The sequence below is a fragment of the Oxyura jamaicensis genome, chromosome 9 (genome assembly GCF_011077185.1).
Source record: "Oxyura jamaicensis isolate SHBP4307 breed ruddy duck chromosome 9, BPBGC_Ojam_1.0, whole genome shotgun sequence".
In the NCBI taxonomy this organism is placed as follows: domain Eukaryota; kingdom Metazoa; phylum Chordata; class Aves; order Anseriformes; family Anatidae; genus Oxyura; species Oxyura jamaicensis.
Genome location: NC_048901.1, coordinates 6,487,437 through 6,513,197, shown reverse-complemented (window position 1 = coordinate 6,513,197; position 25,761 = coordinate 6,487,437). Strand labels below are relative to the sequence as shown.

The window sequence follows — 25,761 nt, the reverse complement described above, 5'->3', positions numbered from 1 at the left end:
AGGTAGCTCTTCCAAGCTGAAGAATTTCCTGGTTTATTCATTTAGATCAATATAGATATGTAGATGTACACACACACAGGAAAGTCTGATTTGGGAGTTGATGTGGAATTTTCTGAATAAAAATGTTTCTAAACATTTCTAAACAAAATCAAGCAAACAAAGGTAAAAAAGTGGTTTTAAGAAAAATACTAATTTCAGTCGTTTCAGTATGTTTCAGTGGAGGTTTTCGGTATACCAATTGAATGGGTCTACTGAATTCAAACCTACTTGTAAAATCTTATATGGAAAGCATACATTTAAACTGTACTGGAAAAATGTGGCGGTACACCCATGTATTTTCAAAATTTCCTCTCATGGAAAACGATAATCACTCATCTCCAGGAATCTTTTTGTCAGGGGATATGCAGTAAGATTTCTCTTTAAAAAGTCAAAGAACAGAGATTTTCCCTCTCCCCAGCTATGCCCCACGTAGTTGCTGTACACAGTAACGGGAGCAGTTCTGCTTGCAAGCGGACCCTGAGCAACAATACGTCCAAGTATCACTGCAGCCAAGGAACCCAGCAGCTGAAAAGATGCAAATCATAAACCAAGGAGGTACTGGTGTTTAGTTTGGCCTCATCCCAACACAAGCTCTCCAGCTAAAAAAAGTGCCAAACTTTTTTCCCTCGCCTTAGAAGCCTTTGAGCAGCACATGGCCATGTTAACTCCACAGTAATCGCAGCTCCCTGAAGCAAGACAGACGGAACCATTTTCTCCACAAAACGTTCCTTTGTAATAAAGCAATGTCAAGGAGGAAGTGAAATAATAGAGTGTATGTTCCTAATACAGTTGTACTCTAGTAAAAAGATTTTTGTAATAAAACTTAACAGCAAATAAAACTTTGCACTAAGAGCTTATGCAACAAACAAATGCTTCAACAATTAAAAAGTACATGAATGCACACCAATGAAAACGGGCATCTGCTAAAACCAATTCCTACACAAGAAACTCTCACATCTCTTTTCCATGTTTCTTACAGAACATTTAAAAATGTGCTGATGTTCATTTGAATACAAGTCAATCCCAACCTAAAGAACAAATAATTTCTCCTTAATAGAATCAAATTTAATAAGCCTGTCCTCCAAACCATCCTATACCCAAAACTCCTTATCCTATCAAGGTACCCTCTTCTCTTTTCAGCCCAGGATTCACAACAGGTTCAATGAAATATTCCACATTACACTACCTAGAGACTTTAGGACAAAAGCTTTCTAGATAAGAACTATCCTGCGAGGTTTCACATGTTCTTCTTCCCCCACAAAGCTTAACTTGAGATGCTCAACCCAGCATCAGCAGCTGAACCTAGCTCTATCCTCTGTAGGCACCCCAGTCAAATAGGGAGTGACACTGGACAATACTGGCCCCGCATGTCTCTTCTTATTTTGCTACTGAAAAGGTTCCTTACTTTCAATATTTTCCTTATCCCAAGGGAAAGCAAATGTTATGCTTGTGAAGCATAAAAACCATAAACTAGAATGGCTAGAATACCAAAACTGATCCCAAAGTACACATCGCACAAATGAGGTCTGAAGGGGGAAAAGAAGAAGAGCACTATCATCATCCTGCACCTCTGCTGTGCTAAGGTGCCCTGGGCTGCTTACAGGTGACTGTCTTCTTCAGATTCAACCCTCATCAATCCTAGGCTAATCAACCCAGACTGCTAACGACATGATTTCTAAAAAGACATAAATAATAAACTCAAAACATTAACATCAAAAAGGAAAACATTTTCCGTATCCAAGTCCTTTGTGTGATATGCACAACAGGTTACAAATTCCCTTCCTCAGTATTTTTGGCATCTCACTGGGACCTTAATGTCAGGAAAGAACATTAAACATTTCAAAGCTGGAACATCACCACAGTGCTGCTAAGCTGCAAAGTTTGAAGAAGTTGATTTCTCTTAATAAAAGAGAGCTGGGAGCGTAGCGACAATGCAGACAGCATTGTCAGAATGTGTCCTGTATTTTAAATAACACTTGGAAGAAAAGAGCATTTATAAGACAAAAATAATAAAATAAAAAACTACTGAGTTCAGGTAATTCCCTTTAGAAGAATACAGTTAGCTCCAAAATAGTGATAGTAGTAGTGAAATATAGTGAAATAGTGAAAGCTAAGATTTATGAGTTTAACTAAAGGAGTGGAAAAGTCAGAAGGGTGAACCAAGCAGAATTTATCTCTATGTCCTAGCCTGTGCAACACTACACAAATGTGAACAAACAGAAAAACTGGTCAGACAGATAGCTGGCCAAATTCTCACCTAGCACAGAGGCTGGCTTAGTGCACTCATTTCAGAGACCTCACACTGATTTACAGCAATCGAACGGGTTGCCCGCTGCATCTGCACCTCGGAAGCAGAAAAAGTGCTAGAGTTGAAAGTGAACAGAACACTGAATTTGAAAAATAAAACAGAACAGCAACCTTCCAGTATGGTTTTAAAACACTGCACAGAAGCTACTGCATTTTTTTCCACTCGATGAATTTAAGAGCCAATTTGATTTGTTTCAGAACTTACTGCTACATGCCAATGACAAAACAGCCCTGGTTCACTTACTCTCTCACAGAAAATTAAACATTAAAAATGCACACAACTTTCACGTGTCACTAAAAAGAAATTAATTTTAAAGGAAAATTAAATGCTTTAATGCCCCCTCCCCCCCCCCCTTTTTTTTTAATAGGTCAACTGCTGACATCCCTACACTCCTGTGCCTGACACTAAATAGCCCCATGAGGTTTGCCGAAAACATCAGCTTGTTGGCCAGCTGGTACTACTGAAGGATACAACATGGAAGAAACAAGGCAGGGGGTGGTAGTGGTGGCATTCTGGGCTAGAAGACGACTTGGGTTACCTTACATAAGACCTTGCCAAAGTTGGGCAGGCTGTGATGTTGACCTCCATCCAAGTCAGGGAATAATGAGAAAGTGACCTTCTTTCATGGACTGTATCAATGCACGTCAAATAGATTAAGCTTGCTGGCAGATGAGTCAATCTGCAATTGAACTGCTCCAAGGTGGTTCAATAATTCAATGTATCTGTAACTAATTTTTTTTTTTCTAAAAACTATCTTTTCCAATAAACTCCTAGGGTTAGAACGAAAAAGTAGAAAATGCATGCCTTTTTCTTCTTATAATCCACCTCTTCATAAAGCACCAGTGTTGCTAATTGGCAGCTTGTCTGGGACACTATTTTGGTGATGTATTTTTTATTGATGTTCTGGGGGAAGTGAATATTTGCAATAGAATCGTATCAACCTCACTGACTGCCAAAAAGGTATCCTGATTCTTTCCTGCCTGCTTGTAGCAATTGTATTCCATAGCCAGCCCACCAAGACCTAACTTGCACTGGTGCTCACACTAATAGTGCCCGACAACACAAGGTAAGAGGCAGCTTTTGTCACATGCTGCATAGTGCTAAAAGGACGTATTATAGAGCCCCATTCTCCAAATGTATGCAGAAATATGACAGCGCAGGCTATCATTTACCAAATGTATAGGATATAATAAGTACATGATCATTAAAAGGATCCATCCAGACATACAGCGGAAGCAAACCAGGAAGGGCAAGTTTGCTGGCAGCTTGGACAAACCCACTTACAAAGGAAACTTTTTCAAGAGCACGTATCAGCAAACTCACTTTTTATCCATTTTGAGAATGTAACTTCTATTTTTGATAATGCACCGAACAGTTACTTGATCAGCGCTAACCTGATAACATACCTTTCATAAAGTTGTCAGATAGAAAATTTGTCAGGAGGAAGTATTTTCTGATGCACTGGCGGTCGGTTTGAGTAAGAGCTGGATTTTAGGTCAGCTCTAGTAAGGTACTTCATTATAAATGGTACATTTCCTTCTCCTCAGCTTGGGCTCTATCTGCTTTCTGTAGAGATACAGAATGCAAATTCTGAATACAGTTGCTGTTTTTGCTCAAAAGGGAGGTTTTGTATTCACTATATATTTGTGATGAACAGTTCTGAATGAAGCATTAACTGGCTCTAAGGATACCTGCAAACAACACATGCAGCTTACTTTCAGGTTTAAAGGTTATCTACATGTGAATAGATACCCATATTCAGCTCAAGAAAAAAGTGGAATTAACTCCACTATCGAGCAACAGCAAGAACTTTGTCATGGTCTAATCTTTAATGAGGGCAGTTTTTAGGCTTAACTACAATAATCCATTTTTAAGCTATTTCCATTTTAAGTTGCTGAAAGTATTTTATAAACTGACAAAAACGTGTTTTTAGTCTCCTGGAACTATTTTAAGCATTTAGTTGGTAATGGAAAACACATGTGAGTAACAAAATATCAAATAATTCTAACATTAGTATTCCCATATTTTTCTTTAATCTTATTCATAGAGGCAAAATAGCAATGGAATTCACCTTATATGACCAGACAAACCAATCCTGTAATCCCCTCTGTAACTCACAGAACAACTTCAGTGCTCTTTAAAATTACTTGACATTTTAGTAAATACAAGTACAGTACTAAATATGAGCTTTGTCCTATCATAGATCAATCATTACATGTAGAGCCACAACTTCCCTCCGTTACCTTCAGGCATTTTAATTTTAGCAAACGTAGCGAAATCACATATTTATTTTAAAGTGCAAGAAAGCACCGTATGAAATTTCAACTTTTTACGAGCAGATAATTTTATTACAGTTCACTTAAAATTATTTTGTTTTCCATTTTCTGACCAGCAGCAATGTAAAGGTTTCCTGTTTTTAAAGATACAACTGGACAGACGTGTTCATCCAACACCAATGAGTCCATAATAATCCCCTTTTAAGCCCATTTATACCTTTTGTTTCCACATAATCTTATTGCAGTGGTTCATACGACAGACTTTTTCAATGTGTGAAATTTACTTTTTAAATAAGGCACCCAATATTTCATTTGAACACCTCGGTTTTCAGATTTCAACAAAAGATCTTCCGTAGTCTTTTCTTCCTATACCATTTATGAATGCACAGATTTATTTATTTTTTTTAATATCCCCTGCAGGAATTTCTTTTAGAGGCTGAAGAGTTTAGCCAAAACAAACCAAAGGAGGTAGTTTGTCACATAACACATATGTAAACTGCCACAACGTGCTCTGGATGCAAAACGCTTACACGGCTCCACAAAAAGAGACTAGGGAGTTTAGGAAATTAACTATTGAGAGGTACTAAACAAATATATGTGTGGCTAAGTAAGTCACTGAAATCAACATGGTTAGAGGTTATGGGCTTAAATATCCCATATGCTCACCAGTTCCCATACTCTCCCTTAGCCAACTATTAATTGTAATTACTGGACATTGAGCTGCGTAGACCTTCGGTCAGACCCAACACAGATGTTTTTACAGGTTTTTATTTATTCTTTCCTTGTGCAGAAGCCATGTTTTCCTTCTTATCCAGCCTATTATGTTTTAGTATTTAATTAGTTTAGAATTTATTTAAATATTTTTACAGTTGCATTGAAGGGGAAGAGAAGGACAGGGATGAGCCACAAGAGCACATAATACTCAAGATATAAGCTGGCCAGAATAACATAACCAAGCTTCCTGTTTTGTTCCAGTTCACGATAACATGTTCACCCTTTGGATCACTCCTCTTTATTGGCATTTCCATAATATTATGTGCAATGCCCCCAGGATCTCTTCCCAGGTGGCAACGGTTCATTATGCTCAAGAACTCTTGGGCATACAATGTACAGACACATTTGTTTCCTTCACTGCACATTGCTGGGCACATAACATCGCTGACTTACTTTCACCTATAACTTTATTAGTCAGTTGCTAAGTACTGCAGGACTCTTACAACACTTCTTCAAGTCAAATTTAGATTAGTCTACCTTGAAAAATGTTGTATAAATTATTACTTCACATTCTTTTTCAGATCATTATTAATGTAGTGAGCAGACTAGATCACAGCAGAGACCCTACTAATATTCTCCCGTCTTAAAATCCAACCATTTGCTTCTATCTTTTGTTTCCTGTCTTTTTAACAGTTCTCTGAAGAACCAAGTTGCCCAACTTTAACGGTGTACAAGTCTTTTGGAGGAAACCTTTTGTAAAGTTCTCTAAATTACCTGAATTTCCAAAACTTAGAGGGCTGCCATCATTCCCACATGCACTGCCACCTTCAGAGAGCTCTGAAAAACATTACGTTAACTCTCCTCCATGAAACGACTGCAATTATCATCATATATATTCTCTTGCCTAATAATTCTATTCTTTATTACAGATTCTAATAACAAAAGCCCAAATTCTTAAATTTTTAATTTAATCTTAATCTGAACACTAAATCTCCTGCCTGATTCCATGAGAGACCAAAGCTACGGAAGTTCTCCTCTGCAATGCAATCTGTTGTTCATAATGCTAGCTAGATCATTGAAAATATACTTGTTTTCTCAACTGGAACATCTGGATAAATTGAAAAGCATTGCAGAAGTAGGTCTGAGGCCCCAACGGGAGTAACATGAAAACGTCCGTGCTCTAAGCACAAAACTCCCAGCAGAAGTGCTGCAGAGTCACCACTCCATGATGAAGTTCTAGTTTTATGGACTCTCAAATTTGCAGTGGCTGAAAAGGCCCTCTGTGTGATCAGCCTAAATAACCAGTCATCAAGAACACCATTGCCGCCAGTTATTTTTGTTCAAAACTATCATTTGAATACAAATTTTAGCAGTAAATATGCGATAAAAATAATCCCCTGGTCTCCAAAGCGCCAGAAGAAGGTCAGCGTAACACCGCTTTCAGGACCAGCCGTACACTGCTGCTAACATCTCATGCTGTAAAGCCAGTTACAGCTCTGGGCTGCACTCTTACTGCTTTTCTGTAGCTGCACCAAGGTCAGGGGCTTGGGCTGGCTGCATCGGAGCAGAGAGGGGAGCAGCGAAGGCACCCCAGCCCATGCAGCAGCACACCGGGGGCTTTGCCAGGGCTGCCCCAGCTCAAAACCGGAGCAACAGCCCCCAGCCGGCAGCACCGACCACCCGAGAGATGTCATTCTAGTGCAAGGCTGAGTCAAAAGAGCGGCATGCATGCCCTCACAGCCAGCTGAACAGCAAATCTCCGGGTACAAGCTACTGTAAGGGACACCCAGGAAATGCCTATAGGGACACCACACTTAATGAGTGCACCTTCCAGTGTACTTCAGGACACGCATCTTTGTCAAGCTAATTAAAACCAGAAATCATTTACTGTTTGCCTCTTTTCCTGTGAGGCAGGAAACAACAGGAGACAGACAGCAGAAGCGCCCTAGAGGGCACCGAATTCCCTACTACAATTACCTAGCAAAAAGGACAGTAACATCTTTAGACGCTGCTACCTGCACCACACAACTGTGTGTTTAATGAAGCAGTTGCTCACTTTCTCAAAGAGTTGAGCATGTTTTATGAGAATTTCATGATAAGCCCTAAAATGGGTAAAAATTAATTTTATACATAAATATTCATCCATCATGGATGGTCCATACGGGGTATGGATACTCTGGTTTTGTTTGCAGAGGCTTATTTGCAAAATTATAATGTAGACAAATGTGGAAATCAATACCTAACAAAACAAAACAAACGGGGAAAAAAAAAAAACAGATAAAGATCTAGAAAAATTACAAACCTGATCCTGCTTAACCCAGAACATCTCATTCTTTGAAAATATCATGTAACAGCAAACATCAGGCCTTATATAAAAATGCTCCATTTCCCTGCTGATTTATTGCACTCTGAGCAAAACAGAAGAAAAGCAAGCCATGCAGGCTCTGCCAACCAAAGTCAAAGAGCCCTTAAGAAATCCTGTGACTGAGACCAACTTTGACAGCAAGAGGGAAGCAAAACAGCCACCTCTCGGTGCTGGCAGGAGGAAGGTCCAGCAGGGCATTCAATCAGCGCCTACCCCACCGTTGGGCTGAAAATCCATCCCTCTTTGGCTTCTTCCTGGTCTGCACGGTTAAGGGAGTGCTTTACAAGCAAATTGGTTGTGTTGTGATTTTTGACACTGAACAAAACTAACGACTTCTTGACAGAAAGAGAAAACTCTTTTTGTAAGAAACAGAAATGATAAAACGTATCCATCCCAGGAATTAATTCAAAATTTAATGTATTCAAAAAATATCTGCATTTTTGGTGACTCATTTGGCTTACCCCAAATTCTTCAAAGTCTGTCTCTCTGACACACACAAAGCCTATTTTTCAGTACTGTTTCTGCAAAACAATCGGCTGAATCAGCTGAAAAGAGACCATTTTTCAAATCCGCAGGAACAGAGATGATACCATCGACAGATTAAGGAGAAAAAAATAAAAAATAAAAATGAAAGCACAGATGACGACTTTTAACCCTCCACTCAGAAAAGGACAACGTAGCCTTCTTTCTCCCTTCCTCCAGCAAGCCCCGTATTCTCTAATGCTCACTACAGACAAACCTGGGAGACAGCACTAGCCACACCTGCTTGCTAGCAGGGCTGCTAGTGCAGCACGAGCTAGAACAACAGAGAAGACTTTGCACAGGGAGATCCCCCTTTTGCACAGGGAGATCACCCTTTACTAGCAGCCCGCGGATGTCAGCCAAGCATGCAGCACTACTGAGCTCCCCAGAGGATCAGGACATTACTGTCAGATTAGCATTGGGAAATGCACATACCATCTGCTTCTTCGGCTTGAAATCCTAATCCTGAAAGCTTGCAAAATAAATTCTAATCCACTTAATGTGCGTTCTTGTACTGGTTATAGAAATGTGTATGGTCTTCTTTATCATCAGCTGTATTGTTTGGTACTGAACAACTTCCCAAAGAGAACCTTTGGCTGCCATTTTCACCTGCTGTACAAGCAGGTCAGCTCCCCTCAAATACCCACTTCCTTGTATTTCTTCAAATATTAACCATGTAGAGTTATCCAAAAGCTCTAGTTTAAAAGCCTAATCTCTTTTGCGAAAAATTCAATACTGAAAAGGCAGTTGGGCACTGGGGAAAGAATGTATCCAGATCTTAAAAAATACTGGGGATTCAATCTATAGCTTATTCTGTTTATAAGGGCGACTAAACATACAATAGGGCAAACCAGCAAACCTCTGTTCTCTCCAGATTGTATAAAAGAAAACTGCCCCCTTTACCAGATACAGTATTTTGGTACTTGCCACCTGGAAAAGCCAAACTTTTCCCTATTTAATGTAACATGCTTAGTATAGTAGTTTATTAAGATGACTTACAAATTAGAACTGGTACACTTAATATGAATTTATGTTAAACAAAAACTGCAATAATTCAGAATTATGGGGAACAAGTCATTTAGTAAACTACGTCAAAAGTGACATTTAGATTTTATGCCCATTCATGTTTCATAAATCAAGCATTCCTTTCTGATGCTGACATTTCAAGTAGTTTTCTGACAACAGGAAATCTGGGGAGCACAAAACAGCAGTGGTTCCAGCCACCCGTCTAATGAGAAGCTACCGGCAGCTCTGGGATTTGATGGTCAGCATGTTCAAGCGGGTTGCTGAGAAACTCCTCCTCCACGAGTGTCGTGGGTTTTCCTGCATGGAAACTAGCCCTATACACAGAATGATGGGCCACAGACACACTTGTGTACTCACCAGTAACAAATCTCTAATGACAGCAGCAAAACGTTGCAGGGCAGGTCTCTCTAAGTGGAAAACCTCCCCCCAGTAAAAATAGACACACTTTTTTGGACTGTTTTGGAAACAGGCAGTCTGTAGACATTTCTATTACAACTCCTTTTAGCTGTGAGCTAAGTACTCATCTGTGCATCATCTCCAATATACCCTCACAATCAGTTAAGTTCTCAAACCTTGCATCTCCATACGACACTAGACTCTGTATGGCCAGAAAACCAGAGGAACAGTAAATGGATGAAAAGTAAAAGTGCTCAACTACTGCTGCGTCCCAACCAGAGAACAGGGCACAGCCCTATTTGGTACAAAGCCCAATGTTTGGATGTGTTTCATCTCCAGTCTGCTTTAAAGACAAACTTGTTTCAAACTTGTTAAAAACAAACTTTTGTCTTAAGATTACAGTACATATATTTACACATATTAAGCATGTAAAGCTGCTGGGGAAAACATGGGCCAGAGGGAACCTGAAAGCTCCTTTGCAGAAGTGACTTAGGAAAAAAAATGCATTTTGAGGGAACTGTTTGCAGCTATGTGCAGGCATTGCTCATATCACAACTTAGAAGAGTTTTATTTCAGAAGTGTTGCCCAGGATGATGATAAGAGGCATCTTATCTCTTGTATTTGAAGTACATCAGGTTACATGCTGGATTTTGGAAACGTTCGTGTTACAGACAATTTAGCTTCTGCATTCTTCTCTGTCAATGACATTATAAAAACTCTTAAACTTCTTACTGGTGATCTGGGACACACAGAAGTTCCTAAAATTCTTTTTGAGGATAGAAAATGTGTTACACAGAAAAAAAAAGGTTTTAAATTTTAGTAAGTCTTCACAAATAATAAAAAAGAACTTTAGAAATAAAAGTTTGTAATAAAATAAGAATATTTCAAGTCAGAAAAAATCAGCAGGGTTAATTCATCCTCTCAGATCCAGAGATATTAGTACTTCATTCATTCCCATTCTAACTGAAAAGTTGAGTTGTAAAGACATGAATGACAAAAGACCCAGCTACACGCCAACAGCATCACAGAGATTCCTGAGAAGTGTGTACTGAAAACCACAGCAAACATTTGTCAAGTCCTTTGGCTTTTACAGGCTTAGTTCGACTCACAAAACCAAGCAGCTCTCAGCGGTCAGGAAAGCCCAGCAAGCCCGTGCTTAATACCAGGAGGACCCAGGTGAATTTTCACTCCCTCCCATAAAGCTGGGGTTGCAATATGAGCTCCTGACAGACAAACCGATGAAGACAGTAAAGTAAAGTAGGGCTGTTCAGAACTTGGACAGCCCTAGTCTGACTTGCTTTTCTGTGTGCTGTTTGGCTGCATCAAGGCTTACTTCTGTCAAAATCTCACCATCTCTGCTCTTTTTATCCATGCCATACTTCTCCGTCTTCTCTCTTTCTTTCAAGCATCAGTGCCTTCTTCACATTTCCTCTTTTAAGTATCTCCTCCTAGATCTTGCTGGTGCTTGTCACTTTCTCTACCTTGACACAGAATTCTTTGAAGCACGTGGCTCATCTCCCTTGTGTTATTGTTCATTCTTTGTCCCCGATAGGCCCTCTTCCAACTGCCTGTCTCCCCAGCTTTAACATTCAAATCTCTAAATGAAAAGCAAAGCACATTAGCAGTACTTCTGACTCCAGAAAATGCCACTGAAAGCTGGTTTTTTAATGCAACACCAATAAAGTTGCATCACTTGACCAAGTCGACATCTTTCAAGGAATCTACAGATGGGAAAGTTCCACGTCAAAGACAGTATCTGTACTTAGATCTCTAATTCAGCTGGTAGCAGTGCTGTCCAGAGGCTACAGAAGTACCAGAAGTACCCAAAAGTACCTTCAGGAAAAAAAAATACTAGATTTTGAAAGCCCTCTTTCTGTTTTGCTTATTCATCCAGCCTTATTTATTCTATAAGCCTACAATGTAAAGTTAGGCATAGGAAAAAAAAATCAACCAAAACCACCTTTGGAACCGCACAACAGAGAAACCAAACGGAAATTAAGAAATTGAAAGAACTTTGTGACTCATTACCAAAATATTCTCAATTTGCTAGCAGGATGAGAGGGTTTCAGGCAAAAAACATGAGTGTCAGAACTGCTAAATCTCACAAATAGTGCTTTGGATTATTTTTGCCCTTTGTGCAACTATTTCCAATATTCACAAACTCGTTCAACAAATGGCAGGCAATCAGAGCTACATGGTGGGTGTCTGAAGAGAGCGGACCAAGTTAGAAATGACTGAACCAGCCCTGACGACGGGCTACCACCTGAAACAACTCGATGAAGACCAACACAAAGCTCAGCAGACCAGCAGTGCCAAGCGCTCCACCTAAGCTAACTTACCTATTTTTTCTGTTTTATTAATTATTGCCTGTCCATAGCTTCAGAGGTATAGAAATTATTAGAATAAGACAGAATTAAACAAAGGGCCAAAACCAAATGTACATGGAAATGCAAAATCATGTAAGGCCTCTAAGCACATGCAAGTCCCAGCCTTGGGCTTCAGCCCTCTTATCCTCAGAATGAGGACAGACACTCCGCAGCTCCTGTAGCCACAGGAATACTGTTCCGTGCACGTACATCGCTGAACAGCACTCGGACAACGAAGCTCCTTTAAGCAAAGCAGAAGGAGCCGTTCCCAGAAGTACCCATGCCTCAGATGAAGCTATCTTGCTTTCCCAAATGCGTTATGAACAAATTACTTGGAAGCACAAAAGAATGGCTGTAACCAAATACTAATGTACACTTAATGGACTGCAGGTTTTGCAGGATGTTTAAAGTTCCCCCTCTGATCTCTCTGAACTTTGGCCTTCATTTGTTTATACAGGCAGAGGCCAATAGGTCATACCACTAAAATCAGCAAATTGTTTACACATATGGCAAGCACACATCAAGCAGAAATGCAGTCAAGGCTACAACCATACAAAGCACATTAAAGCAATTACTTTAGTTAAAATAACAAACATACAGTGAGTCCATATGTGATCAGGAGACCTTGCAGTGCAGTGAAAATCAGGATGAAGCAAGAAATTAATTGCCATTTCTTCAGAAGCCAAAACACATGTTCCATCCAGCCTAACCCAAGGCACTCGCCAACGACAGTGGTGCTTTTTCATAAAAAGTGGGAGCCTGTGATACCATCAGCATCAAGTTTTTATAAAATTTTAAGTGCAACTTCAGCACTGTGACAGTTAAATCTGCAAGGAATATAAAAGTTTACAAAATGAGGCTGAAGGAGCAGCTGAAGTCAGGCGCTCTCCAGGCATGCCGTCGGCTGCGTTTGTTTGAACACCAGGCAGGGCTCTGGTGCCCGCGGCCAGACGATGAATCTCACCAGAGGCAACAGACTGAGAAGTTCTTTTGTCGATGAAAATACATTATTTTCTTGGTAATTTACGCTAGCTTAAATTTAAAATTCATTAATTAAAAATGATTAAATGTTTTAAATACTCCTTAATTTCTAAGCCTTTAAAATTATTTTAACCTCTATAGGGAAAGATCTTTTCAAACGCCTCTTCAGATAGCATAATTCACATAATATGAATGATTTGGAATTCAGAAACATGAAGCCCTTCAATTTTAGAAGTGTGAACTGGGTGTTAATAGAACTCCATGCTTTGTTTTGTTTCAGCAGACAGAGGAATGTATTTTTTGAGAGCAGTTACATGCTCTCTGCTTAAGAGAAAGCCAAAAAAAGGAAAATGTAATAACAACAAGAAATGAGGAAAAGCACCAGGATCTGAAAGAAACTAATCACTTTGTCTTAGTTAAATACACTTTAGCTGTCAAGTTTGCTGAATCCAGAGGAGGGGAAAAAATTTATCTTCAAGATGTTGTATGAAGGCTTTAAAGAAAAATCAGTGACATACCCAGTAATGATTTTTAAGTATTTACAGTTGCTTTTTATTGCAAACCAGAAACTGTCTTCTTTAAATTTCATGTCCACGCTATGGAGACACATGCAGACACAAACATCCATATGCATAGGAGATGCACTGGGCTCTTCTGTAAATTACTCGTTCTGAGAAAAGATAACTGTGAACCTCAAAGAAAAAATATCCTTTTTTTAACGTTACCTATTTCTGTGCTCAAAATACATTTTGGTTTCATACAAATTGCTTTTGTAGAACAAGATCATTTGGTTTGCTAGTTAATGATACAGCCAAACAAGTGAGAAATTGCTCTGTAACACTGGTTACAGAGCATTTAGATCTTCAAAATATCAATGCCCAGGCTGAAGGATGCGAACTGCAAACACAGCAGGACTACTCAAGTCAAGTCCTTCTGAATAGGATTAGTGTCTTATTAGAGTCTTCGGTAAAATCTGCTGTATTACGTGCTTAATGGCAGCTGTGCCTGTTGGGATACAGACAAAAAATGTCAAAATCTGTGTGCAAACTAACTTCCCTCAACAGATAAGGTCGTCATAAATACAACATTCCTAGATTGCTGCTTAGAGACACAGTTATATTTTCATTCCCTGGTAGGATGTGCACAACTGTTTCCAGGAAGCTGACATTGGAAATGCATCTGTAGCCTTGGACATCAAACCAACTTGTGTTGTTCAGAAAACAAACATAAAACTGTGAAGAAAATCATCCAGTGAGGCAAAGAAATTGGCAGACGCAGAGCTAATAAATAATCTTCTCTTTAAGAAAAGAGACACCTTGAAGATATGCCAGGTCTGGAAATTCATTACTTCTAGAAAGTAATATTCACATAAGGCATGGAAATATTCTTATGTTATTCTCACATCAGTTTGACAAATTTATGGAATTTGTGGGTTTTTGTAGGCATGTCTGCATGAAAATATAGGTATAGCTTTGACTGGCTGATACGAAGTAACACTGCACACCCGCCTCACTTAATTACTTCTTTGTTAAGTCCACTTCAAATGAGAATTACCAAAAACATTTTATCCAATGCTCAGTGGCACCAATGCTGAAGATGTGTAACTCAAAACCAGCCCTACAGAATTCTGGCCAATACTCAGAATATCATATAAAATCCTGGAACGAGCATCAGCATTTTATCTTCTTTATTTCACCACCAACTAACATTTAAAAATAATGTTTAAACTGAAAGAACCCTCATAGTTCTGTGGATGAAGCGCAGTTGTGTCAGTAATTTCGGAAGTAGCATCTCCCCTGCTTTAACCCTGAATTTCAGCGCTGATTATTGAAAGGTCTCATTTCAAACTTTTTGTGTCGGAGGTTTTTCAAATAAATTGAACACAGTTTTGATAACAGGCCTGAAGACAGATCTGATTAACCTGTCCCACCCCAAAACAATTGAAAGGCTAAAGTTATTTACATCATCTGCATGTACAAGAATCACACAAGGCAAGGGGGGGCTTTGATCCAGTCCTGTCACCACTAACAGGGCTTTTCATCTTTCTTCAAAAGACGACAGCAAACTGAACCCGAACACAGGGCCCGTGCTCTGCCAGGGCCTTGCCTGGTAGCTGTCCCCTGGAAACCACAAGATGCACCACTGCTTGCAGCCCCTGAGCACTGGGGAGAAGAGATTCAAGGCCAAAGTACTGGGAGAAATAGAACACAAAACAATGACTTGCAGCAGACCTTATCACCTTTTACAGAGTGAAACACCACCCTGGATAAAGGAAATCCAGTTGCTATCTGCCTCTCCTCACCTACACTGCCTTTAGGAGAAGAAAAATGAAGCCATCTGCACAAGGAGCTTGTGATGAGAGACGGGAAGAAACTTCCAAGGCTGTAGACACACACAAAGTAATATTTTAAGGAGAAATATAGTTCATGAGGAAATTCATGTGAAATCATAGTCAACATCGACAAAGCACACACATTTTTGGCAACAAAATAAATATATCAGAGGATAATCTATTGCCCAGCATAATTATTTGTACTGAAGCTTGGATTTATGCTGTACTGTGCCTGACAGCAATACAGATAGAGCAAATCTGAAAATAAACATCCTTTTGACTTCTCACACAAACCTGTGAGAATCAGTTCACATTGCTGAGCAATTCCAGCATCGTAGCTCCAGCAAATTCAGAAAAGGATTAAGCAAGGCTCTGAAATTTTAATTGCTATTTTAGAGTAATAAATACAATATTCCAAGTGTATCTTTAGATTACAACATTCACTTCAATTTTGAGAACAGAGATGTAGTTGCTGTTCCTCAAGGTTCTCATTTCTTAAAAACAAGATACACAGGGAAATCAGCAGAAATGTCAATACAGCACACTAGCATGATTTTCCTGTTTTCCTTAAAAGTTTAAGATTTGACAGTTGCCATGCTACGTTTATGAGCGACCATGGAAGAACCAGCACAGGTAGTCAGGGAGCTCCTGAACTTAAAATTATGCCAACACTTTTGCATGTTTCAGGTCAATGACAACTGCATTCTCTGCTAAATAAATAGACTAGACTAGACTGCACAGTGGTAAACCATGTTACTTGTAAAGCTCATGAGTGCCTTAGATTGCCTGGGGAGTCTCTATCACTGTAGGTCTTACTAGGTCAAAGCTGCATAAAACATGACGTGGCTAATCTTACAAGACTGGGAGCTTGAGACAGCCTTTGCATCTACATGCGTTGATCAACTATTTACTACCAGCTTCAGGTAATCTGGAGATTTTCTGCATTATTACAATTAACTTATACAAGTTAAAAAATATCTATAAATATTCAACATTCACCCAAACAGACCATTTCAAAGACCATTCACCATCACAACTGAAGTCAGGCACTTAGATCTGACATTTCCATCCTTCAGAAGAGCGATGCTGCACCTGATGTTCCAGTTACTAATAAAGCAACCTGCCTGAAGTTACGAACAACAACAAGGTTAGGTAAGAATTAAGTCTTAATAGGAGCGCAATAACAACAGAAGAGACAGATTTATCTGGGGAAGGGACAAAAGGAGCTGGAGGACTGAAAAACACCAGAAGAGCTCAGAGAGAGATGGACGGGGCAGGAGGCAAAGTGGCATATTCCAGTGACAACGCAGTGGTTTCAAGCTGTTGAGAAAAGGCTGTAAATCAATCAGAAAACATCAACAAATTAGGATTAGAGGACAAGAAATGTGCTTAACCCCAGGAAAGGGGTGGGTATGCCAAGGAAAACAAAAAGCCCCAACAATGAGGTACCTGATTCCTAAAGCAGGAACTGAAAATGCTTTTTCCTGTTAAATTATCTTGAAAACTAAAGATTGCTTCTTCACAGCGTTAGCTGCTTAATTACTACCACTTCATCCTCTGATTGCATGTCTACAGGGAAAATTCTCCCCAAGATCTAGCAATACTGCATCTTCAGAGTACATTATTTCCACCGCAACCTCCAGAGTAATAAATTATTTAAATAATATATAAAACAAACAGGTTTATATAAACAAAAGAACATATTCATTTAAAAATTGTAATTGAAAACCATCTGGGGGAAAACCCAGCACATCTGATGAGAAACTATATATTTCTCCTGATAGTTAATTCTGCAGTTCCGACTTAGATTTCTTTGTTATGAAAGGGCCTCTGTGGCGAAGAGTCCATATTTATAATTACCATTTGTCAGACAAACCAGCGTGAGTTAAAATAATAGGAAAGAAGAGCCCAGAGCTCCGAAATTGTTATTTCAGCTGAGATGCATAGTCCCCTGTTTCACAAAGAATAATGGAAACACACAAGCCAAGGTCTGGAAAGCACTCTAGGGTTAAGTCATGGTCTTCTGTAAGGCTAGGAGCAGTAGGTTCGAACAGATCCCATGCCCCAAAACCTCTGCAACTTTACCAGCAACAGCAGGGAAGTGCCCTGAGCCTTCTCCTCCCTTGCTACCCCTGCGGCATCAAAGGGGTGAGGGAACCCCAGGCACCTCGTCCTGGTGGGCTGAGTGGGGAGCAGCCCAGCTGCAGAGAGCCAGAGCCAGAGGGATAACAGGACCACACCTTCCCCAGGCAGCCCAGGGGACGAGAGGAACCGCAGAACCCAGAACCTTGAATTGCTGCTGCTGAGCCTACACAGAAACTGACCTGCACCCTGAAGCCCAGCACACCTCCTCCAGACAGCCTCAATTGTACGTGTCCTCCTGCCAGCTAGGGAGCCCACAGGCCTCAGCCTCTCCTCACAGGACTGTCCTCCTGCCCTCCTGCCACCTTGTTGCCTTCCTCTGGATGCTCTCAAGAGCCTCAACATCTTTTTTATGTCGTGGAGCCCAGAACTGCCCACGATATTCAAGGTGGGGCCGCACCGACACTAAATGTAGCAGGAAAGTCACCTCTTTGATGTATGTGTTTGAAGCACATACTTGGAATAATACTTCTGTTTCATCTGGGGATTTAAATACTTAGAGATACTTTATTAAAAGTGACACAACAGGCTGCAGGCTAATGGGGAGTATCAGCTTAGAGAAAGCCTTGGCACTTTCATCAAGCACTGATCACTACTGGTTAACAGCACCTGAACTTGTGCACACGAATGTTTTCTGTAACTTGGCATTACACTTGTGGGCAAAGTCTTTTTCTCTTCTGAGCTGTAAATGCTTCCATCTCCTCCAACTCCAGATAGTCAGGCTTGTTTTCAAAATTGTGTAAAGGCTTCACAAGGTCTAGCACAAGAACTGCAATGGGCCATCAAGCTTCAGGAGCATTCTCACACACTGAAACAGCACAAAGAACCATAAATACCACGCAAAAGAAAATTAGCTGTCTGCTATAACGTATTTCAAAGTAATTATACTATTACATAAGAGAGAGTCAAAGTTACTGTTTTGAAATCAAAATTCCTAATTTTAGAAGCAAGAGATTTAGGCATAAAAAGCAGCCAATATCCCAAAGGTCTCATAAATGTAATTCCTGGATCGATGAAAACATCAGTTTAAGACAAGATGGCTAAATTCTGAACAGAAGAGAAGGAAGTTATTAGGACACTATTGTTTCTATTATAAAGTCTTACACTCTATTTTCAATCTAAACATGAGTTACTCTTTTTGGAACTTCAAAAGGCAAAACAATTCTAGGAGTAAAAGAGTGGCTCTGCTGAACATCAGACACTACTACCAGACAGCTGGCTAGGCAAATTAGCCCCAAATCTTGCCAAATCACAAGAAATAGTTTCAGGATTTATAATTAGAAATACACAAAATGGGGGGAATTTTGATCTTCAGTTCTTATCGTTTACTCAACATGTTGTAATAAAAATTTCAGGATTCTTTCCTTCCACATGCAATTTCAAGACTTTTAAAGCTCATTCAAACATGGACTTATCCTTCCTTATTGCAACCACACAACAATCAAGACTTTAGGCATACATGTGACATGCTGAAGCTTTCTTTACAATTATCTGGATCACATGGAGAAAGTGCCTCTAATTAGGGCACATCCCACGGCGTATCCCAAGCAGAGAGCACCCTCCTAAGCAGCAGCCACAGCAGCCTGCACTATGCATCCAGGGGAAGCGCGCTCTGCAGGAGGGAGAAATCTGAAAGTGACACCAGAAAGTCTTCTGAGACATGGCCAGAAGGCCAGCACTGATGCACATCCACAGCTGTTTCTCCACGGCACCCCTGGGCACGCAGAGCTGCTCCCAGGACCAGCGCTGCTCCACCACCCACCCTGCCAGCTCTCACCTACAGGGTGGACACACAAGTTTTGTTTCAACCAGTTCTGCATTGCACAGCGATGGCTGGAAAGCCTTTCTGCAGCCTCTCTGCATTCGCTCTGCCTAGGAAGAGGTTCAGTTCTCAATTTGGTGCCTATTAGTCGCATAATTCAATTCCGTATGTATGGCTCATGTGTTATCGTTATCGCAGATGGGCTGTGTTCTGGATGTTCCTCCACACCAACACGGAGCAGGGCACAGCCACACCTGTAACACGTGCTGCTGGAGCTCAGAAAAAAGCCTGTTCTGTTGGGTAGTCCTAAGGATCAGAATAAACCACCGTGCTCAATTCATTTACTCAATGAGCAGCTTTCCCAGCACAGCGCTGTTGGGTTATCCTCCCACCACTTTGTTTAAGCACACAAGTATGAATGTATCGGTCGTGATCTGCAGTGCACAAAGCGTTTCTCTATTCCTGGGTTCCAGTCTATAAATAGTCTTCAGGATTCCTCATCAGACAACAGACATAAATAGCCTGGCGGGTTTTTAAACACACACGTAACCCTGGTGAAAAAAGCATCTGAAGAACAACACATACTGCCTTTGCTGTGCAATTGTGCTATTCTTTTATTATTATTATTATTGCAATAAGCAACGAGTCAGAAATCTGATATAAAATTGACACTGAGGAAACAACAGCATGATAAATACTGACAGCATTTGATAAAAGACGTTTGACCAGGGAAGAACTGAACATGGTTATGATGAGCACGCTCCATCCTGCCCAGCTCCCTTCCCTCCCAAACCCTGACACACATTTGCAGCTCTAGGTCTCTCAAACAGGAATGAAAGACAGGACTGCCTTGTGAAAGGCACAGCCTGCCACTACGTGACGCTCAAAGTAGCTTCTGAAGCTCGTGGAAGGCTTTAAATCTGAACTTTCAAAGTCGCTTTTTAAAATCACACATATTGTTCAAATCCATTAGTAATTCCAAGTGGTCAGATGGACTTTCAAATATTATTGTTTCATATCAAGTGCAACTCTTGGCTTGAACTTCTGCCTTGAAAAGATTAAAAAAAGTAGGACTTCATTCTTCACCGCTGGAACTACCAAGGAGACAATGCACACAAAAGTTACCACTTCAACTCTATATCACTTAACCCTCTCCTCTGCTTTACCGTCTGCATTTTGCAGCCGCCCAACCACCCCTTCCCACACGAGCAGCAGCTCTGTTAGCTTTCCACCACCCCTTTCCCCATTCTCAGTTCTCTGTTCACTGTTCCCTACCCAGGCGTCACAGCCATCTCTGTCCCAGAGCCATCTCACTGCCACAGCCAACATCGATGACCGCCCTGGGACAGCCTCCTTACTGCAGCTCCAGGCTCGCAGCTTTTTAAAAACAACACTTCCTTCTACACCCCAAAACTGCCTGAGGAAAGGCGTTCATTGCAACACTAATCCATTCCTGAATTTATTTTAGGTTGAGATGATTCCCCACAGACTAGTAAGACTCCTTAGGAAGCGTGTTTCTGCACAGAAACAGGTACGTTACAGACATGCAGACTATAGAAGACTTCTACTTGTCCACTCCTCATTAAAACAAACAAACAAACAAACAACCCCTGATGTTCAGTTCTTTAGTTAGGTATGATCTTTATGAAAGTAGCAGTTTTACCACACAGGAGCGGTGCTGGCAGTCAAAATAAACAAAAATATTGTCTGATACCCATTTAAATCACCACAAAAGTGATTGCATACAGATACAAAAGTTTTTTTCTACCTGTGCAATACACCACTCAGAAGGTACCACCGTTTCTTGCAAGCCAACAAAAAAGGGAGGCTGCCTCCAAAATTTGTCAGAAAAGCAGGATAAAGGTCAAATTGAAAACTGAAGATCTTTAATAAGATTTGGGTACACTTCTTTTCACTTCATGTTTATTGAGGGAAAAGTAATGTTGCTCACCTCCTGAACAATTTCTCATGCCCAACACATGCAAACTGTTCAGAAAGAGAAGTAGGATTCCTCACCAGCTCTCTGGAGACCCTACGATAACCACTACGGTATGCTTTGAGCACTGTCAATCAGACATTACGTAGCAAGCTACGAGTCACTGTTGGACAGCACAATTTCAAGAACAGCTAACTTGCTACTGCCAGAGCTACCAGAAGCGGCAATCAGCAGCGTATATGATATACATGCACATATATACATGTATACATATGCTTGCAGGAAAAATTGAGAAGCCATAAGGTTAAAAAGTGGGCAAGCAACAACAACAACAAACTCCACGCATACATATGCTTGGCTGGATAGAAACGCTTTTAGCGGAGAAGGTGTTTGTTTCAGAGCTCCAGCGAGACAAGCTGCTCTGGTTTCTTGAATGCTGCTGTTGTTGCAGGACAGTAAGGGATCAGTGAACATGTGATAACAAATGACGTGACTCCAGGATGTCAAAGTGCCTCACGGCAAAGTGGCTTTACACTTCCTCTTCACATGATCAGGTCAGCATTCAGGCCGACATAAAAGCTTAGTTTACAAGTTCACTGTTAGCCATGGGTTCATGCTTGAGCACGACTGTTCTGTCTTCCTCTGGGATCATCTAAGGAAGCTATCCTGCCTTTTCCAGCAAAACTATCCCACAAGAGACCGGATGGGAATTTTTCTCTCAGCCGTCTCACAGACCACAGCTATGCTTCCCTACTTAGCCCCTTTTATTTTATAATTTCTACCAAACTCATTCACATCCTCCTCCCGTTTTCATCTAAGGCTCCCTCGAGCAGCCCTGCAGAGGGTAGAAAAGGAAGGCAGAACGACTCCTTTTGAGGACGTGGTGGACCGAGCTGAGCAGTACTTTGCTTAGCTTGGCAGATATTCCCAGCATTATGAAAACTGCTTTCGCACACAAATATTCAGTTTGCAAAAGCATCCCTCCCCCACCAGCCTCCAAAAAACGTCTGTAGCAAGCAGGCAGCACACAACTCTGCAACATCTGAGTAACTGCAAAATACTTATGATCCTCTGATATTCCCTTCTATGAAAGCACTCAAGAAGCTATTTAGCATTTGACTATAATAACCTGCAGGGCTTCTGTGGATAAAGATTCTTCCCCCCAGTGCCTATTACAGATGCTTATGAAAAAGCAATCTTAAACAGGGTCAAGTTCTTTAATTATGTTTCTACTTTGTATGTCAGATGCAAGGCTAATGAGCAGAGAATTAATGTGATGGGAAAAGAAAATAGACCATCCCAACGTAATTGAAAAGAATTGTAAATTCCTTTAAAGATCACTAATTGAAAGGCTTGCTACTAGATTATTCCCTTTTTACACGAACAAGTTCCATTCATAAAGTCCAAAAAATAAGAAAGTTTAGTTCAGCCATGTGCTTTTGCTAAGTCTATATATTTACATTCACAGCTCATCCTATGGATCAGGTAACGCAGCATTAAGAAGAACAAGGTTCCCCTTACTGCCACCTTGTTCAGCCTTCCATTCCACAAGGCCCAGCAGCAGATAAGCTGCGTGTAGGTAACTGGGCACAACCCAACGTGCGCTGTGCTGCAGATGCATCTGGCAGAGCACACTTCCCAAACACTGAGAAGAGCTGGACAAAACCCAGTTCCGTAGCGTGTATCCTAGTGGCCTACTTCAGGGACACAGCAGCAACATGCTGCTCCTTACTACCAAAGGTATTTGATTTGTCCCTTTATATCAAAAATAGCTAAAGCTTATCCAATAAATTGTGCTTCTGAAGAAGAAAACACCCTGAGAGAGCACCTTCTGAAATGAACCAATGAGAAGGGCTCAATTTCAGAAAAACTGCTGAAAACAGTACTTGATCTAAGTTCCCAGATTCTTGGGGAGCCACCACTGCTTCTCAGGGTCCTGGGAAGACAACTGCAGAAGGAAAGCCCACTGGTCTGAATTCAAGTATGTTTGCACACACCATGCAAGACTTCCCAATACCACCATAAATTTTTATAGGATTCACAAATCCTATTTGAAAACCATAGATTTAAAACACATCCTCCAGTAAACAAGAGTTTTACTGTTAAATATACCCTGGAAGTTTCTCAAGATGTTTTTTTTCCCCTCAGTCTGTTCACTTTCTTTGGACACGGATTTCCTGCCACTCTGCTTGCTGAAACAGAAAATTCTCACAACAGAAAATCTTTTGATACAATCCACATCGTTGTTAGTTGTGTGCAGTAACTACAGGTTGCAATTTACTCACAGTGGAGAGTCCTCCTCCAGTACGCTCGGTTCACAATGAAAAGAAAGAAAATAAATCCTACATGAGAAGAGTTGAAAGACAGTGCAATGAAGAAATACGTTAACACTTACGGTCAAGTCCATTGATGTATCTCATTGTAATTTCACAGTGCCCCCAAACTGCACTGACTATGGGGTAAAGTTTTTTCCCTTTTAGTCCTCTGAAGGCCACTCCAAGATACTGTCCATCTACCATGAAGCTGAGCGTCCCTTCATCCATATCCAACACCACCAGTAAGGAGTCTGGGAGTACAAAAGACTCGTCTGGTTCCAAAAAGACTGGATACGTGACCCCAGGCTGGTTTTTACAATTGTGATAGAGTTTGTTGCGTCCCAAATCCCAGCCCCACGATTCACTGTTGCTACCAACCAATGATGTGTACCCCACCGAGTGCAGCGGAGCTTCGGCTGTGGAGACGCCCACCACCGCGTGAGTTCCCCGTTGCCTCGTGGGCCAGTGGATTTGCCAGACGTGGAGGCCTCTCGTGTAGCCGACTTTGCCCCGGATGCAATCTGTGCTTTGAGCAACTGGGTGCCTGTGAAAAGTCAGTTTATCGTCTTCCTTTACAAATATATTTAAAGAGCGATCTTCATTGTTCCAAGCATGTTTATATTGGACCTCCAGCTTGGCAGGGGGCATATCCAACAACATGTCCAGCCGGGCGGGCTTGCAAAAATCCGGGCCTCTCAGCTCTCGTTTAACAGGTCTATAAGGGGGCTCCCTCACATCCACAGACTTTATGCTCCCTGAGATTTTCTGGCCCATTGCTTGGCTGCAGATTTACAAAGGAGAAAGAAAAGTTGACTTTGGCCCAACGTTACCTCATGAAAGCACTTTAACACTGAGCCAGTGACCTGACAAGCTGACTGGATTTACTTCTCCTGTTTGGAGCTTTTTAGCAGCAATGTTTTCAGAGAAAAAATGTTCCTGAAAAAAAAGCAGAAAGTTTCCAGTTAGTTTAAGAAAGCCAATAGAAAACCCACAACATATTTTTAAAGAACAACTTCTTGTAACCCTGGTAGTTATTTTAAACACAAAAGCTGACGATTCACCACTTTTTGTTCAGTATCCTACAACGCTAACCAGACTGCCAGCAGCGTACTCCGAGCCCACCAGTGCACAGAGCACAGACAGTCATTTCCTCCAATTCATAATCGGATACAGACATTCCCCACCTTCTGCCCTTCCACCCATTTTGTCTGGCCAGGTTTGCAGCGGTCTTGAAAAAGGCGTACAGTACTCCCCAGCAACAGTAATAAACTTCACGTTCAGCTGTAGCTTCACTTTCACTTACACCTTTTGTTTCACACTCTCAGAAACTGTCTCCTTCCATTTCCAGCAGTTCTCTTCCCCAGACCCTTACAACACAGGGCTTCAGCGTCTGCGCTGCCATCAGAAGAAACGCAGCCAGCAGCAAATGGCAAAACCAGCAAAATTTAAAATGTTTATTTTAGTGTACGCTGTCCTTCAGTAATTTAAAATATATATTTCTTTTTAATAATAGAGATTTTTAAAAAGAGGGGAAGTGAGAGAATAGGAGGCATGGAAGGATGAATGAAGAAGGGCAATTACAGTTCTCTGGCAGACATTTCTAATGGGCAACTGCTGCCAGAGCACCGATTCCTCATACTACTGGAGAGCAAGCTAATCCACGTTTTGTACATTGCAGTGTTAGGCTGATAAGGACTGGAAAACAGTAAGGCACATTAAAGGGAATAGATAATTTTGAAACCTATTATTTCTGTGCTTCCACAGACAACACGGTAATTCAGCTGGAAGTTGTCAAAAGCACCCAGGAAAGATGTTTCTGAAGCCGTGTACGACTGTTTGCAGCCAGGCAAAGTGCCAAGTCCTGGCGTGCCCACCTATGGCTGAGGAGCCCCCCTGTTGCTTTTTACTGACGGAGCAATGAAGTGTTTTAAGAAGCAGCAAAAATCACCAAACTCTCAAAAGCCTGAACAATCTCAGTGACAGCTGCTTTTCATGAAGCACCAAAACCAGGCAGGGGCATGAATGTCTTGCAAAAAAACGTCCTGCAAGACTGTACTTGGTAAGCTACAAGTCCATAGCTTGGTTTGTTTTCTTTTAATAAATTCTGCCCCAGATGCACTGTCCCGCTGCGAAGATCACTTCTGAAAGAATACAAGCAAGAAACATGTACTGACAGTGGAAGGAAAAAAATACATGCCTATGAGAAGAACACCTGTAAAATTTACCATCCATGCTGCCATGTTTTAGAATTGAACAAAGCCTTTAAATTATTTACAATGGC

The 25,761-nt window shown here is 40.9% G+C and overlaps 1 protein-coding gene across 5 annotated transcripts in view; it reads right to left on the bottom strand.

Moving 5' to 3' along the window:
- The window catches only part of SPSB4 (splA/ryanodine receptor domain and SOCS box containing 4), a 143,918-nt gene that overhangs the window by 43,370 nt on the left and 74,787 nt on the right, over nucleotides 1-25,761 (bottom strand). For 4 of the 5 annotated variants that reach the window (XM_035334724.1, XM_035334725.1, XM_035334722.1 and 1 more), the window contains exon 2: nucleotides 23,561-24,416. In XM_035334724.1, coding sequence (XP_035190615.1) covers nucleotides 23,561-24,254 — 694 coding nt within the window. In that variant the 5' untranslated portion in view covers nucleotides 24,255-24,416. Of the gene's footprint in view, nucleotides 1-3,753; nucleotides 3,914-23,560; nucleotides 24,417-25,761 lie in introns of all 5 variants that reach the window. The other variant, XR_004753255.1, reaches the window with a different exon arrangement.